The sequence below is a fragment of the Alligator sinensis genome, unplaced genomic scaffold (genome assembly GCF_000455745.1).
Source record: "Alligator sinensis unplaced genomic scaffold, ASM45574v1 scaffold271_1, whole genome shotgun sequence".
Taxonomy (NCBI): domain Eukaryota; kingdom Metazoa; phylum Chordata; order Crocodylia; family Alligatoridae; genus Alligator; species Alligator sinensis.
The window spans coordinates 474,133-489,722 of record NW_005842633.1 but is presented as its reverse complement, the minus strand read 5'-3'; the positions used below and the strand labels follow the sequence as shown (position 1 = coordinate 489,722).

General features: G+C 46.3%; 1 protein-coding gene across 4 annotated transcripts in view; it reads left to right on the top strand.

Annotated features, from left to right (window-relative positions):
• CDH10 (cadherin 10) overlaps window positions 1-15,590 on the top strand; it is a 164,573-nt gene that overhangs the window by 137,566 nt on the left and 11,417 nt on the right. For all 4 annotated transcript variants that reach the window (XM_014524585.2, XM_014524584.2, XM_006033441.3 and 1 more), the window contains one exon: window positions 5,201-5,309. In XM_014524585.2, coding sequence (XP_014380071.1) covers window positions 5,201-5,309 — 109 coding nt within the window. The remainder of the gene's footprint in view (window positions 1-5,200; window positions 5,310-15,590) is intronic.

Sequence of the window (15,590 nt, the reverse complement as noted above, 5' to 3'; positions counted from 1 at the left end):
ACTGGATCTTTTCTACTAATGCTTTGAGAACTCTCCAGTCTGTTTCATGCAGACCCATGCATTTATATCATTGTTTCACTAGATTCTTTTTCACTATCATTTTTCTTATCCTTTGCTTTTCGCATCTTCAAGAATCATACCCAACAGTTTCCCTTACTTATTTCTACATAATCCTTTTTGTCATAATTCTGTTTATTGAAAACTTATATTAATGCAGCTTTATTTAAAAATTCAAAGTTGTCACCATTTCATGCTCTGTCAGTTATATTTTTCTCCTTATTTTTTTCTGGGTATATTTATAGAATATTTTTATTGACTTTGCTTCCTGAGCTAGCACTGTATCTTTGCTTTTGTGACCTAATTTATTGATGTTGCATTCACTCAGGCATCTTTCCTGTTAATATCCCATCTCTTCCAGGTCTTTCTTATCTTTAGTTCCTTCCGTGACCTTTTTTTCTGTTCTATATCTTCTATTGATTTTTATGTTGTATTAATATTCATTTTTTCCTCTTGAGTATTTGTAAGTATTGTGTGTATGTTCCCTTGTTCTTTTTTCTTTCTTTTGTTTTCTTTTGTTTCCAAAATTTCATTTTATACCAGTACACAATTTTCTTCTAAGATTCCCTATTTCCTATTTATGATGTATGACTGAGTACATATATAAATCACATTTTACAGTTTTTGTTCTATGAGCTTAACACAGAAACATGGGAATTTACATTCCAAAAGCTGTGTTCAATGGAACATTTAGCCCATTATGCTATCTGGCAGTGACCACTACAAGATGATTAAAAGAAAGATTTAAAGATCTTGATAGTGAACAGTTTTGAGAATAACTTCCACAAGGGAAGTTTCTTTGTAACACCGATCAATTAATAAATAATCATTTTCTTCATCCATCCCTGGATACCTTTCCATTTCTCTCTCTCATTAGAGATACAGGGACTACTATATATGTCTACTGTTATACACAGTATAGACATCCTTGGCTTGATTACAATTGCTTTAAGTCCCTTTGGCAGTGAAATGGAGCTACCTCTTGTTGTTGTTACTTGAAGGGAAAACAAAAACAACTGAGGATGTAATGAATATGATATTGAACTTAGCACAATTGCCAGTGACATCACGATAAATTAATACATATATGCAACTTTGTGTTTATTTGGGGGGCGGTCCCTTCCTTATCTTATGTTTATTTTTTTTTCAGATTTTTCTTTTGCCTTAAAAAATTATAGGAATGAAGGATTAAAATGTCCTGTGTTTGTACACAGCTTACCACAGTGGGTTGCTAATCATCCTGGCCAATAATTTCTATTATAATATCGCTGCAATATAATTATAATTGCAAAAAAAATTAAAAATATTATACAGGTGTATGTAGAATAGGTAAATTCTTGCATCGTTAATGTATCCAGGTAGCACTAATTCTTACTGTATTCTCAGTTTTGGCATTGACATTGTTGCTCTTTCCATGCTGGAGGTTTGTTAGATCTTCATTTTTTTTTTTTTTACTGCTTGAAGATATATCAGCAGGGATCCTGGTTTTCTCTGATTAAAAAAAAAAAAAAACCCCAAATTTTGGATATTAAAAAAACCCACCCAAATCCATATTTCTCCATGATCAAATGAAAAACCACACATATATAAATCTACATCAGTATCTATATATTAGTAGTGATTAGTGGTGTTTCATTTTAATCATGGAAAATATGGATTTGGGGTTACTTTTTTAAATTAAAAAATTGGGATTTTTTTTAAATCAGAGAAAACCAGGGTCCCTGAATATCAATACACATTTCCTGGTATTCTTTCCCTCTTCCCTCCTCCCCCTCCCACCCTTTTTTCCTTCCAGTTTTCTTTTGGAAATCAAAGCTCTAAGTCAATTTTTTTGTTCATCAGTTTTATCTCCAGTCAGGGATGTGGCTGTCTTCAAATGTCTTTTGCTTAAAGCAAACAGCAGCCAACCAAGGCAACTAATACCTCTGTGGAAAAGTGACTGTAGTAACTTCATTTCCACATGATATAGGCAGATAGCTTTAAGAAGCTGAAGGAAGAATTGAAGCTTTTGAAATGAGAAAGTAATACATTATTGTCAGGAAACAGCTACTATTGCACCTTCAGGCAAATATTTTTGATACATTTGAAAAGCACTTTAAATTGTATGTATTGCATTTTAATTGTATTTATTTATTTATTGTTATTACTTTATATATATTATTTATATTTATTTAATATATCTATTTGAATATATTCTATGATTATAGATTTATAGATTCATAGATGTTAGGGTCGGAAGGGACCTCAATAGATCATCGAGTCCGACCCCCTGCATAGGCAGGGAAGAGGGGTGGGGCTAGATGACCCCAGCTAGATGCATATCCAACCTCCTCTTGAAGACCCCCAGGGTAAGGGAGAGCACCACCTCCCTTGGGAGCCCGTTCCAGACCTTGGCCACTGTAACTGTGAAGAAGTTCTTCCTAATGTCCAGTCTAAATCTGCTGTCTGCTAGCTTGTGGCCATTATTTCTTGTGACCCCTGGGGGGCAATCAGTGGGGCAGGGGAGTGGGGTTGTTTTGTTTTGTTTTGTTTTAATTTCCTTCCATATAGTTATGTATTTTATGAGAAAATAAAGGTCTGGCTAAATCACTACTTGGATAGAGGACCTCTAAGAGAAATACTGTTGTTGCAAAAAGTCATAAATGGGTGAGTCAGCAGATAGCACATTCCTATATAGAAACAGAGACACCCCGATGGAGGTGCTGTAGTTCATATGAAAATTGCTATAATTCAACTGGCAGGTGGGTGATACTTATAATCTGTGAAGCATTTTAGGATTCTTTGGGGACCACATATGATTAGCCATTTAGCTATAGTTTATTTATTGTAAAGCACCCAAGCACAGCATATTTTTTTAAACAATAATATATTATGCATATATTCAAGGATCATTCTACCAACCTCTTGTATACTTGCCAGAGGAACTGCCCTTTATCAGACAACAATGTAAACATTAAGTGATCTCTATTATTGATTAGTTTTCTTTGATATGCAGGATTACCAGAAATGATAATATTTCTAGGCTTTTATTTAAGCAAGAAATAAATCTGGAGAAGGACAAAGAAGAATTATTGAGCTAGATAGACAGGAACAGCTGCATGAAGTCATTCAGGATGGACTAGAGGAGAGAAGCAGGGAGTTAGTGGAATATTTAAAGCTAGACAGAAGGATATTATGGTAGATGAAACATATGATCAGTAATGACAAGAACTATAATGGTTGAGAAATGTGCATACTTGTGAGATTCTGCAGAGCTTTTAGTCAACACATCATGGTGATAGAAGTGTTAGACATGGCACGGAGATGAAAGGCTTGGAGAATCAGTTAGATTGTGAAGTTGGCAACAGCTGTGGAGTAGGAAAAAAACATAGAAAGTTCTAGAAGAAAGTTGAATTCACCTTGCCAGGTTAACTTTGAGTAGGTGCCTGGACATCTATAAGAAATTTCATCAGGTAAAGAGAGAGAGCTTATTATTGAAGCTGTGCTGTTGGAAGAAGTCATCCTGATATTGAACAGCAGGTTCTCATTTTGTGTGAGAGAGCATTTATAATAGGTAAGGACCAAGAAGATCAATGAAGAACTATATAGCTTCACTAAATTCTTAGATAAAAGAATAAAATTCAGGGGCTCACCATTACTTCCTACAATACCACAGAAAAGCTTTCTTTGGAAGTCTGCAGTCCAATTATTGAAGAGGCCTATTGCTACTTAGAATAAGAGATCTACCTGGGATTGCAGATCTCAAGTCTGAGGAGGTTCTGTTGTGGGTATATCACTATGATTTTCCAAAGTTGAAAAAGCTATTCAGAATATTTTTTTCTTCAAAAACATTTTCATTTATATCATAAATACGTATGTGTTCTATGCTGAAAATGTTTCAAAGTGGTTTCTGTTTGTAATGTTTGACAATGATCAATTTGTGTTTTCTCCTTCCCCTTCCCCTGCCTTTTTATGTTGAGTGGTTTCTTGTTTATGGGGTCTTTGTTGTTTTGTTTTTTCCCACTTAGTAAAAACTAATATTTGGTGTTTGTAGTTAGGAAATGTTAGCCTTTCCTGGCTTTTCTACCCCTCAGATACTTTCAGAACTTTCTCAAATTTGTAACATTTAGATTGTAAGAATTAGTATTTTATTTTTGTATTTGTGGCTCTCTCACCCACCTCAAGTTTTGAAAATATTGAAAAAAAGTGGAAAAGTAAAACAAGAGAGAAAGGTAAAAGCAAAAAAAAAACAAACAATAATGCTACTAATAAAAAAAATTAAAAACACTGTTGCATCCAGTAACAGAAAAGAAATTGAAAATAAAAAAGAAAATTCAGTATATTTCTTTAGTTTGAAATTAAATGAACGTACAGTAAAAGTTTTGTTATTCGGCATCCCCCAGGAATGGGGGATGCTGGATAACAAAATGTGCCGGTTAATTGAGCGGCCCTGGCCGCTGCTTCTCCTGCCGCATCTGGGGTGTCCCTCTGCCCCTACCACAGCATCCCCGCCCCTCCCGCTGCATTGCTGCCCCTCCTGCGGGCCCTGCAGGCCCCACAGGACAGGCAGGTGGGCCCTGCACAGCTCGATGCAGCCTGTTATGCCTCCAGGCCATGGGAGCTTGAGAGCGCAGGTTGCTTTGTCCCAGGCCATGGGGGCTCTGGGAAACCAGAAGTGCCGAGGTGGGCACTTTCAGGTTCACTTTATTTTACAAGTCAGCATGCCAGTTAATTGAGCATGCCAGCTTGCAAGATGCTGGATAGCGCAGCTTTAACTGTACTTATTTTGAAACTGGCATTTTCCTATGAAAAATGGTTTTGATGAAACCCCATCTTTCATCAGAAAAATCTCAGTAAAAACAGGACCTGCTTTTACAGATATATTTTATATGTATTTATTTCCTAGCAGTAACTTCTCTATGATGTTTCTAAAATTAAACAGAAAGACATGTACAGGATATTTATATGGAGAGACACAATTTTTAAGGAAGTGTGCATATATTTGTTTCTTTCTTTCATAAAAATACTTGGTTTTGGTTCATTTGATTTGCACGTTCATTGAGTTCTATGGTATTTGTAACACACAAGTAAGGTTTTTAAGCTGACATTGTTTCTGTGGATAGCTGTATCACAACACCGCATTTCTTCTGTTCTTTTTCTGCAGTTAATACAAACCATAAGTGCAGTAGACAAAGATGACCCCCTTGGAGGACAAAAATTTTTCTTCAGTTTAGCTGCTGTTAACTCAAACTTCACTGTTCAGGATAACGAAGGTAAAATATATCTAACCCTGGGGCATGAGATTTACCTTTAATTTATTTTATATGAGCATAGTTTGAATATATTCCTGAAATACCTGAACACTTATTTGTAACAGGAAGAAGGGAAAGGGACCTAATGAACTACTTAACTGCATTACATAAAACAAACAAAAGTAATATTACTCTTGAATTATCAATAAACCTTACTGTGTCATGATCCTAGTATTGCTTTGTCTTGATCAGCATTTTACATTCATGGTATATAGTATGTGGAAAAAATTAGGCATCGTTACAGCTTATGTTATTGTTTACAAAAATCAATGCTGGCAGTGGGTAATATTATGAAAAATACTTTAAAAGCCCTAAATGGCAAGTTTACTCTGAAAAGTAAATCTGCTCTTGGATTTGCATGCTTTGTGGCCAAGCTAAACATAACTCTACCAAATCGCCATATTTTAGGGATGACTGCAAATCAAATCTCAAGGAAATCAAAAGAGTATGTCTAAACTACACTATCCAAAATGAAGTATAGTTTGCATCTGAAGCAAAATGGCTGATTGTTGAATGGTTCTTTTTTTTTATTATTTCTGTTGCTAGAACAAGCAAGATTGCCAGTTTCCCAAAGGCAAGACACAGAACTTCCACTTCCTTTTTTAGCACTTGAAGTCTTTGGTAGACTTTTATTATTTGTATTATAATAGTCCCTAAGAACCCAGTCATTGACCAGGGATGAACAGCAGTAGGCATTGTAGAAGCAAACAGGCTTGCCTCAAGAAGCTCATAATCAAATTGTAAGAAATGAGGCAACATAAGACAACGCAAGGGAGAACACAGAGTAGCCAAACAGATCCCAAGATTTCACCTTTGAAATCCCAACTGTTATATAATTGACACAGCTTTGAGGGATTAGGCTCACAATTACCACTGAAATTAAAATCTACTTAGGTGACTTCTAAAACCTGATACCTTTGGTCTTTCCAGGGCAGGAAGCAGTTTTCATCTCTTATTAGGATTCTATGCATCTCTTTCTGTCTAACAATATAAAAATATTTATGATTCTCTTAGGCCACAAAGCATTTGGTCTTTTTGTTTGAAGATGCTCAGATATGGAATGTTAAACGGAGCACAGTGGAGGTAGATTAAGAGGGAGAAAATGAGATCACTGAAGGTTCAAGATAAATGCTATCTGTTGCTTTCATATAATCATTTAAATAATCTGTCCACATAATTTGTTCATCACTAACAGAATATAAATTTACTGAAGTCATATAAGAGACCCACCTGAAGTCACTAAAGCTTATTATTTATGTATACACATTCAAGAACAAATCACATTTCATCTTTTCTTTCATTAAATTGCTTATTTGGAAAAGAAAAACAACTTGTGTTCTACAGAGGTGGTTTTTGGAGAAAATGGTGACAGAGTCAATTCAGAACATAGGTTTGAGGTGGACAAATACACACACAGAAAGAGTAAAAGTTGTAAGTGTCTCGATCTGCGCAATAATTCATTTAAATAAGTCTTGGTTTATCTAATCAGTCACCTTAATCTGTCCTTAAAAATAACTTAGATGCAAAAGAAAAAAAAGTCTTCCTAGGTTTTTGTGTCTGAAGCTTCCCACACTGGTCAGCTTCCACTATTGAGATGTTCTTCAAGATGTGGGTTTGGGGTAGAAATATAATGTCTTACAGAGAGGATCAGGGGCAACTTTAGAAAATAGATTTCCCTCTGAGATTCCTCACTGGAGACCTGTTTTTCATGGTTCTGATCTTCCCAGGCTTCTTTTTCTGTTCCTTTGTAATGATGAATGGGGCTGTTGCTTTGGGTGTGTCCACACATGCAAGCACGTGTGCTTGCAGCAGCTCAAATAGAAGCGGTGCAAATCTGAGCCGGGGCTTTTTACCTCAGTCCATGTGCACAGACATGCACTTTGTTGTGGAGCAAATTGTGCCACTTGGGGCAAAATAACCCTACCGGGCTCCTCCTGGATCTACAGCCAGGGAAACACCTGTGCTGGTCCCAGCAACATACAGCCAGGGAAACACCTGTGCTGGTCCCAACAACATAAAACCCTGCCCTAGCCAGCAGCTCAGGGCTAGTTGCTCTCAGGAGCTTCTGAGGGAGAAGCATCTGGGAGAAAGTTGGCCACACCCCTTCCTGTCCCAGGTTGCTGCTGCTGCAAGCTTGGTCTCAGGAGCTTCTGGGGAGAAGATTGCCAGACACCTTCCTGCCTCTGGCTACTGCTAGGTTCTGGCTTACTGTCTGAGCTTTTCGGGGTAAATTGGCCTCACCCCTTCCTGCCTTGGGCTGCTGCTGTTGCTGTTGCTGCCCGCTATGGGGGGGGTCCTCTACTGCACACTGGAAGCCACTGCTCCCCCTCAGGGGGCACACTGCACTGCACCCCAGCAATGCACCCCAGCTTCTGCACTCTGCCAAGCCGCAGTTTGGGGACAGCCTGGGGAGGGAGTCTACACTGTCTGTGGACCCCTCCCCCACCATCACTGCCAAAGCCTAAAGATGCCTTGCCTGCCACAGCTGCCTTGGCAGGGCACCCCGGCCTTCACCCCCACTTTCACCTGAAGCACATCCTGAGTGGCTGAACTGGACGGCTGCTACTGCTGTTGATGCTATTGCTTCTGTCTGTTCTGCTGCTGCCCCCTCTGAGGAAAGAGGGAGATTCGCTGCTTCACCACCCTGCTACACTCAACACCAAACCTGAATTGGATTGCTCCCTAATTGACTGATTCTCCTGCCCTCCCCTTCCCCACAGCTGCCTCACTGCATCTGTTCCTGCTTTGTTTTCCTGCCTATTGCTCTGCTGTTGAGTGCCCAACTGGAGGCCTGAGGGGCTCCTGAACTGATCTTCAACAAACAAACCCCCTCTACCACTCCAGCCATCTCTTACATTCACCTCAGCAGCCTTCCCTGTGTGCTTTTGCCCTTGTGTGGTAGGTCCTGTGGTCCATTCCCCTTGCCCTGGTGTTTGTTGTGTGGCTGAGTAAGCCAGCTCAGGTCTCCCCAGCCCTTGTGTGTGTGTGGTTTTTTTTCCCCCCATTCCCCATGCATAGCCCTCCCAGGTTTTTTTTTTTTTCCCCCTGTGGAGCTGTAGCTCTGTGAGCTTTACCCCTCCCCCCCCCACCTCCCTGCCCCACTGTATATTTTGGGTTCCTTTATTGTTTTCCCCTCTGTCATACGAAGCAATGGCAGGCCAGGAACCTTTTGGGGGGACAGATAGACCTTCCTGCAACTCCCACTATGGAGGCAGATCCCAGCCAAGCCCCCAAGGGGATGCATGCCATTGCAATCCCCACCCTGAAGGTAGAGCCCAACCAACCTCCTCTGGGGTAGAAAAACCTGCAACCTCTGCTGCAGGGGCAGATGGGACTCTGGCAGGAAGCCAACAGGGCCAGGGGGTCTCCTCTGGCCAGGCCTCCTAGGAGGGGGTCTCAAGCCCCATCCCCCACCATCAAGAACCAAGGACAAGGGCAGTAGGAAGGGCTTCTCTTCAGCCTTGTCCACAGCTGGGGGTGGGAAGGGCAAGGGATCTGCCCCAAGCCTATACCCCGGTGCCTGAGGGGACCAGGTGTGCTACATCAGCTAGCACATTCAGTCTGTCCCTGGCCCTAGCCCCAGCCCCATCAATGTGGCCCCCTCAGTGGAGAAACCACAGCTATACATAGGCGGCTATGAGGTGACCTGAAGCTGCACCACCACCAGTCCTTCCAACTTGGGCAGCAGGGCCCCCTTTCCAGCACTCAACTACAGGCATGGGGTGAAGTGCCAACTGCCCAAGCAGGAGAACCTGCACTTTGAGACCTGGGTGCACACCCTGGCTCATGTAGTGGGGGCCCCCAATATAATGACAAGGGGGTCTTTTTCCTTGCCTTGGAGATGGCCGCACAAAAGGCGGTGGAGAGGGGGCTTGTGATGGAGGGTGAGTACGTCCCCCTCAAGCCCCTAGAAGAGCTGGGAAGCAGGGTGGTCCTCAGCTATGTGCCTCATTTTATCCCTAATTTAGCCTTGCTCCCCTAGCTCCAAACCCTGGGGAAATTTATCTCCCCAGTGGTGGCCCTCTTGCTGGGGTGCCAAGACCTTGGCCTCCACCACATGCGCTCTTTCTGTCACCAGGTTATGATCCAGGTGGCAGTGGGAATGCAGCTGGAAGCTGAGGGTTACCTTGTGTTTCCTTTTCAAGGGGCCCTGGTGAGGGTTTTCAATACACTGGCGGACCTGCGGTGCTTCTGGTGCTGCGCCCTGGGGCACTTGTATCACAAGTGCCCTATGGGCCAGGAGGAGAGGGCATCTGCAGGTCCCATTGTCAAGATGGGTGCCCCTGCCACTGGTACCCCTCCCCCTTCAGGCCCCCCTGGCACCCTGGCCACATCATCCAGTCCCATTGTGAGCTCAGTGGACTCTGCCCCCAAACCAAGTTTGGTGGGATCCTGGGGAGGGTAGCAGCAGCCAAAGGGATAGTGGGAGTGGGGGCCCCTTGCCCCTAGTCATGCTCCCACTGTAGCTGCCCTACCTCCCAACCCTCACCTTCTCCTACTGAAGCCTATCCACCTGAGGACCACCCCATGGTTCAGTGGGTGCAGGTCCCCTCTGGGCACAAAGCCAAGAGGAAGGTCCAGGTGCAGTTGGAGCCCTCTGACATGGAAGACTCCTCTCCTCACTTCCCAAGACCACCACACAGGGGAGAGGATCAGCCTAGCTCCTAGGGGCCTCCCCCACTGCACCCAAAACCTCACCCCCTGGAAATGTCAAACATGTGAACCCCATGGAGGAGGTTTTGGGGCTGCTGGACAGTCCTAAACAGAAGCCCATGGATGAAGCCCTTCATTCTGCAGGCCAGGGTCTACCCCCTGAGACCATGGGTGCTGAAGCAAAGGAAGGTCCCGCAACAGAGCCCCCTGCCCCCCAATGAGCTGGGGCAGATGGGGGCCTTGGGGATTACCCTGATGAGCCCTGAGGAGGGAGGTCCCCTTTCCTGAACCCCAAGGCAGACACCAAAGCCACCCTGGTGCCTGGCGGGTCTTTTCCTTCCCCCTCCCAGAAAAGCTTCACTTCCAGCCTGCCCCATGGTCCCACACCAGAGGGACTCGGGTGGGATCCCCTTATCAACAGGCCTATCATGTTGGGGGCCCTGTACAGAGCCCCCAGGGCTTCATCTCTACCCTAACATTTTGTGAAAGAGCCCCACCCCCACCTTTACCCCCACCCCTGTCCCAAGGGGATGCAGAGCTCCCCCAATCCCAACCAGAGTCTGGGGTCTTAGCAGACTGGGGGGTTCAGATGGTGCCTAAGGAGCCTGCTGAGCCCCAGGACCAGGAGGAGGATGCCCAAGGAATGGCAGACTCCATGGAGCCTACAGAACTCTCAGTCCCGGTGGTCCCCGGGGGCGAGATACTTGCATTTCTTGACTGTGACTACACAAAGCAGTGGACCAGCAAGGTACCTGTTTTGGGACCTCCTGGATCTAGTGCACCGGGAGGGCCGGTCTTTCATCCTCCTATCCCAATACCAGGAGAAAGCATTTGTTAGAGTGGATCACATGTACCTCATAGGCAGGCTGTGAGCCTTTGGCTTCAGGCCCTGCTTTGTGCGGGCTCTCCAGGTGCTGTACACCTCTGCATAGTGTTTGGTCAAGCTTAACTAGACCCTGATGGAGCCCATCCCCTTCAGGAGAGGGGTGCATCAAGGCCAGCTGTACCCCTTGGTCCTGGAGCTTTTCCTTGTTTTCATATGGAGGTAGGTGGCAGGGTTGATGCTCTGGGAGCCAGTGGTGTAGCTGGTCCTGTCATCATATGGTAATGATGTACTCCTCATGATCCAGGACTCAGGGCACTTTGTGCAGGTGGAGGCCTGCCAGGCATTGTACTCAGCGGCCTTCTCTGCCCAGGTCAACTGGGTGAAGAGCTTTGGCCTGGCGGTGGGTGATGGGTGGCAGGTGGGCTCGCTCCCACCCATGCTCCGCAGGATCTGCTGGAGCATGGGTTTGCTTCCCTACTTGGGGGTTTTCCTGTCCCCCACAGACCCCTCCCCACTGGAGAACTGGCACCAGATAGAGGGTAGTTTAGCAGCTCTGGACATGGGCAGGGCTCCTGAGGTGCCTCTCCCTGCATGGGAGAGTGCTGATGCTGAACCAGCTAGTCCTGCCCATGCTCTGGCACCACTTACGAACCCTCCCTGTGCCCTCTACGGTCCTGGTCTCTGCCTCCAGGTCCCCAGCAACACTTGCCCAGGGCACTGACCTGCTTGTCAAGCCCCTCCTCTGGAACCCCCAGCTGGAGGTGTGAACAGCAGAGGCACCCTACTTTTGACAGTTTGATCCTGGACTATGAAATGCAGAAGTGGGTGGACCCCACTGCACTGGCCCAACGCATGGGTCTACCCATGACATGTGTGACCTGCCATCTGGTCCAAGAGATGCAATGTGCCCTACCCCCCGACACCCTTGCCCTTGTCAACCAGGTCTTGCATGGCAGTCCCCCCCCTCCCCCCCCCCCCCCCTCTCCCCCCCCCCCAGCCCACCAGAGCTTGGCATGGGGCTGGCACCTCACCTGCCCTCACCCCTCTCCACTCCACCACCTAAGCCAGCTGGAGGACACCAGAACTTTTCCACCATCCATCACCACCACCTCTACATGCTCATGTGCCACACGATCCATCATGCTGTCCTTACATCCTGCCCAGACACCAAGTAGCAGGGCCTGCTCAGCAAGGACATAGCTGGGGCACCCCAGTGGCTGAGTCTGAACTCCAGCCTCATCCCATGAGACACCTCAGCTGGAAGCTTATCCATGGGGCCATTGCCGTGGGCATGTATGTGGCGAGCTTCACAGGCACCCTGGTCTCCTGTCCCTGCTGTGGGCAGAGGGAGACAGTGGCGCACATGACCTTTGAGTGCACCAGGGTGCAGCCCCTCCAGCTCCACTTCCAGAATATCCTCCTAAGGTTCTAGTTAAATTTCACCCCCCACCTTTTTGTTTTTTGTCACCCCATCCATGGCCCCACCAAGTCCCGGGACCAGCTGGCCAACCTCCTCCTGCTTCTGGCCAAGTGAACTGTGTACTTGACCAGGAAGGAGACTCTGGATGGGAAGGTGCTCAGAAACTGTGGGGCTGCTTTCCTCTCACTTGTCCATGCATGTTTCCAGGCAGAGCATCAGTGGGCTGCATCTACCGGTTCCTTGGATGCCTTTGAGGACTGGTGGGTGTGGCTCAGGGGGATCTGCTCAGTGTTCCTCTCAGGCCCACTCATTTTCATGTTTTTACCTTTTGATCCTCACGTAACTCCTGTCCTGTTTTTTGACTTTGTTGTCCCAAGTATTTTGTTGTAGCATTCACCCATTAGCCCCCATACAACAGGAGCTACTAGTTACCCAGGTGAGCCTTAGGGCCCATGATATTTGAATGTTACAAATAGAAACTTTTGAGGCCCAGCCATTTCGTATCTGGGGACACTAGCCCCTTGTGACAGTTGGACTGCTGAAGCAGTATCCCAAATTCACTTTTTAAAATATCCCCAAATCCACATTCTTTGACAATTAGAACAAAAGAGAGAGAGAGAGGGATTGATCAGATGGACAATGTTTTATTGCTATATTTACAATGTTAAAGCATTTTGGAAGCCTACCAGTCTCTAGCATCATAATAAAAGCCTAAATATCTATATGATTTGATATTTGCTCTTGGTTTCCTTATCACATGGTGGGTGTGTGATTGGGGGATGTGGGGTGGGGGGATGTAGGTAGGTATGGGGGATGCTTAGGAGGGATGGGTCCCTTGCCCCCCACAGGGCAGAGCCCCCCACACAGCACATGGACTGCCCTGCCTGCAGGGTCCCAGCCCCCAACAAGGGGCTACAGCCCCCTCCCGGTCTCCAGCCCCCTGCTTGTTCTCCTGCTCATCTCCTGCCTCCTGTTCCTTCCCCTGCTTAGCTCCAGCCTTGGGAGGCTGGAGATGAGCAGGAGGGTGGAGACGAGCAGGGAAACTCATCTCCTTGCGCTGATCTCCAGCCCCCTGCTCATTCTCCTGCTCTGTCTCCAGTCCTCTGGAGCTTGGAGACAATTGGGGAGCAATCAGGAGGCTGGAGATAATTCAGAGATTCCCCCAGTCGGCTCCAGGCTCCTGATCACTCCACCTATCAGCTCCTGCTGCCCTATCGCTCCCTCACCTGGCTCCAGCCTGCTGCATTGCTCACAGCTTACCAGCAGCAGGCAGTGGCAGCAGGGCTCAGCCCAGGCAACCTGGCATCCATGCTGCAGCTGCTGCATTGTGTGGGTGCGGCCCTGATGGGCAGGGTGCTGCACTCTGTCTGGCATCTCAGGGGTGCTGTGGCTGTCACCTGGGGCTCAGCGCCACTCAGGCCAAGTGGCCCAGACCTCTGAGACAGTGCACAGCACCCTGCTGAGCCAGGTCATACCTACGTAATGAAGCAGCATGGGTGCCAGGTAGCTGGGGCTGAGCCCCACTGCCCCCCATGCAGAGGGGCTGTGCCATGAAGCCCCCAGTGGCCCTGAACACTACTGCTACTGCCACTGAGTGTGGGTGAGGCTGGGGCTGGGGCTAGTCAGGAGAGCAAGCAGGGGGTGGGGGGAATGAATGGGGGCTGGGGCCAGGCATCCCCCCATGGTCCCCTCTGCCCCTTCTTCAACCCCCCAAACCCCTACTTACCTGGCACAAAGCCGGGTCCAAGCCCCTGTAGGCTGCACCACTGTTTGTCCCACATGGGCAGGCAGCGTGCTTCACCACTGAGGCAAGGACGAGCCATAGAGGAACTCTGACTGACTACCAGAGCATTTCTGTGGAGGACCAAGTCTCCAGTTCCCTCAGGGCACATTCTGGTATCATACCCTGCCCCAGATTTTTCCCTTGGGCCATTTTTTGACCTCTTGATATCCAGGGGTATAATTTTGCCCCCATGCTGCAAACTTGTTCCTGCACATGCCTCTTGCAGCATCTGAAAGGGGTTTGAGATGCTGCAAGAGGCACGTGCACACTTGTCTGGACATGCCCTTTAAGCCCTAAATTCTGTCACCCTTTGTGCACTCATTGGGTGCTTTCCAGACATTGAAGTGGCATTTGGGGCACTTGTGCACAGGTGGGAGGTCTATTTTTTGTGCTATGTAGACATGAGTGGCATGTGTCCATAGAGCTATTGTAGATGCTCAGTAGTCTATGCACTAGCCAGCTAGCCATGTGACTATTTTGTGTTAGACCTCAGAAAAACGAGCACCTGTCACGTCTTCTGTCCCAAACACTTAAGTGTTTAGGCAGACAAGGTTCCTTGGGTGAATCTGATATCTTTTATCAGACCAACCCAAACAGTTGGAGAATAGTTATTAAGCAAGCTTTTGGGTTCAAAAACCCTTCGTCAGGCTAAGGAAGTTTCAGTAGTTAGTGTGTGCTCTTCCTGAATGGAATGAAAAGTAAAGAAGCCAGAGGCAGGGGTAGGGAGTCAGTTATCAGGCAAATTATAATGTGTCAGGTTGATGAAATGGAGTTCATAGGCTCGTCTCTGGGAAGTGTTGTGTAAGTTTCCTTTGAGGTTCAGGACTGAGAGATTGGAGAGAGAGTGGTTTTCTTGTGAGAAACGTTCCCCCACTGGTAATTGGGTATTTCTGTCTTTGATAGATTTCCGGTGTGTGTTCATTCTGGTGCGCAGTTGTTGTTTGGTCTCTCCTTCATATTTTCCATCAGGGCATTTGGTGCATTGGATGAGGTATATTACATTTCTGGAGGTGCAGCTGTAAGATCCAGGAATGCTGATGGCTCTGTTGTGGGGTGTAGTGATAGTGGGGGTGGTGGAGATGTGTTGGCAGGTTTTGCATTTCTTGTCATGGCACAGTCTGGATCCTTTTGGTATGTTCTGGGCTTGAGGAAGTTTGCTTCTGGTGATGAGGTTAGCGAGGTTCGGTGCTTGTTTGAAGGCTAGGATGGGTGGCGCTGGGAAGATCTTTTTAAGAATAGGGTTCTAATATGGGTTGCAATTGTTTGAGGATTTTTCGTACAGGTTCAAGGGAGGGGTGATACGTCATAACCAGCGGTGTGCGATTTGTGGGGGGTTTTCTTCTGTACTGCAGCAGTTCTTCACGTGGTATCTGGGTGGCTCTTTCAAACGTGCGATCTGTCTCTCTGGAGGAGTGTCCTTGTTAGGTGAAAGCCTTTTTAAGATTGGTGAGGTGGCAATCCCGGCTGTTCTCTTCAGTACAAATGCGGTGGTATCTGAGGGCTTGGCTGTATATCTTTTTTGGTGTGTTTAGGGTGATTGCTGGTTCTGTGCAGATATGT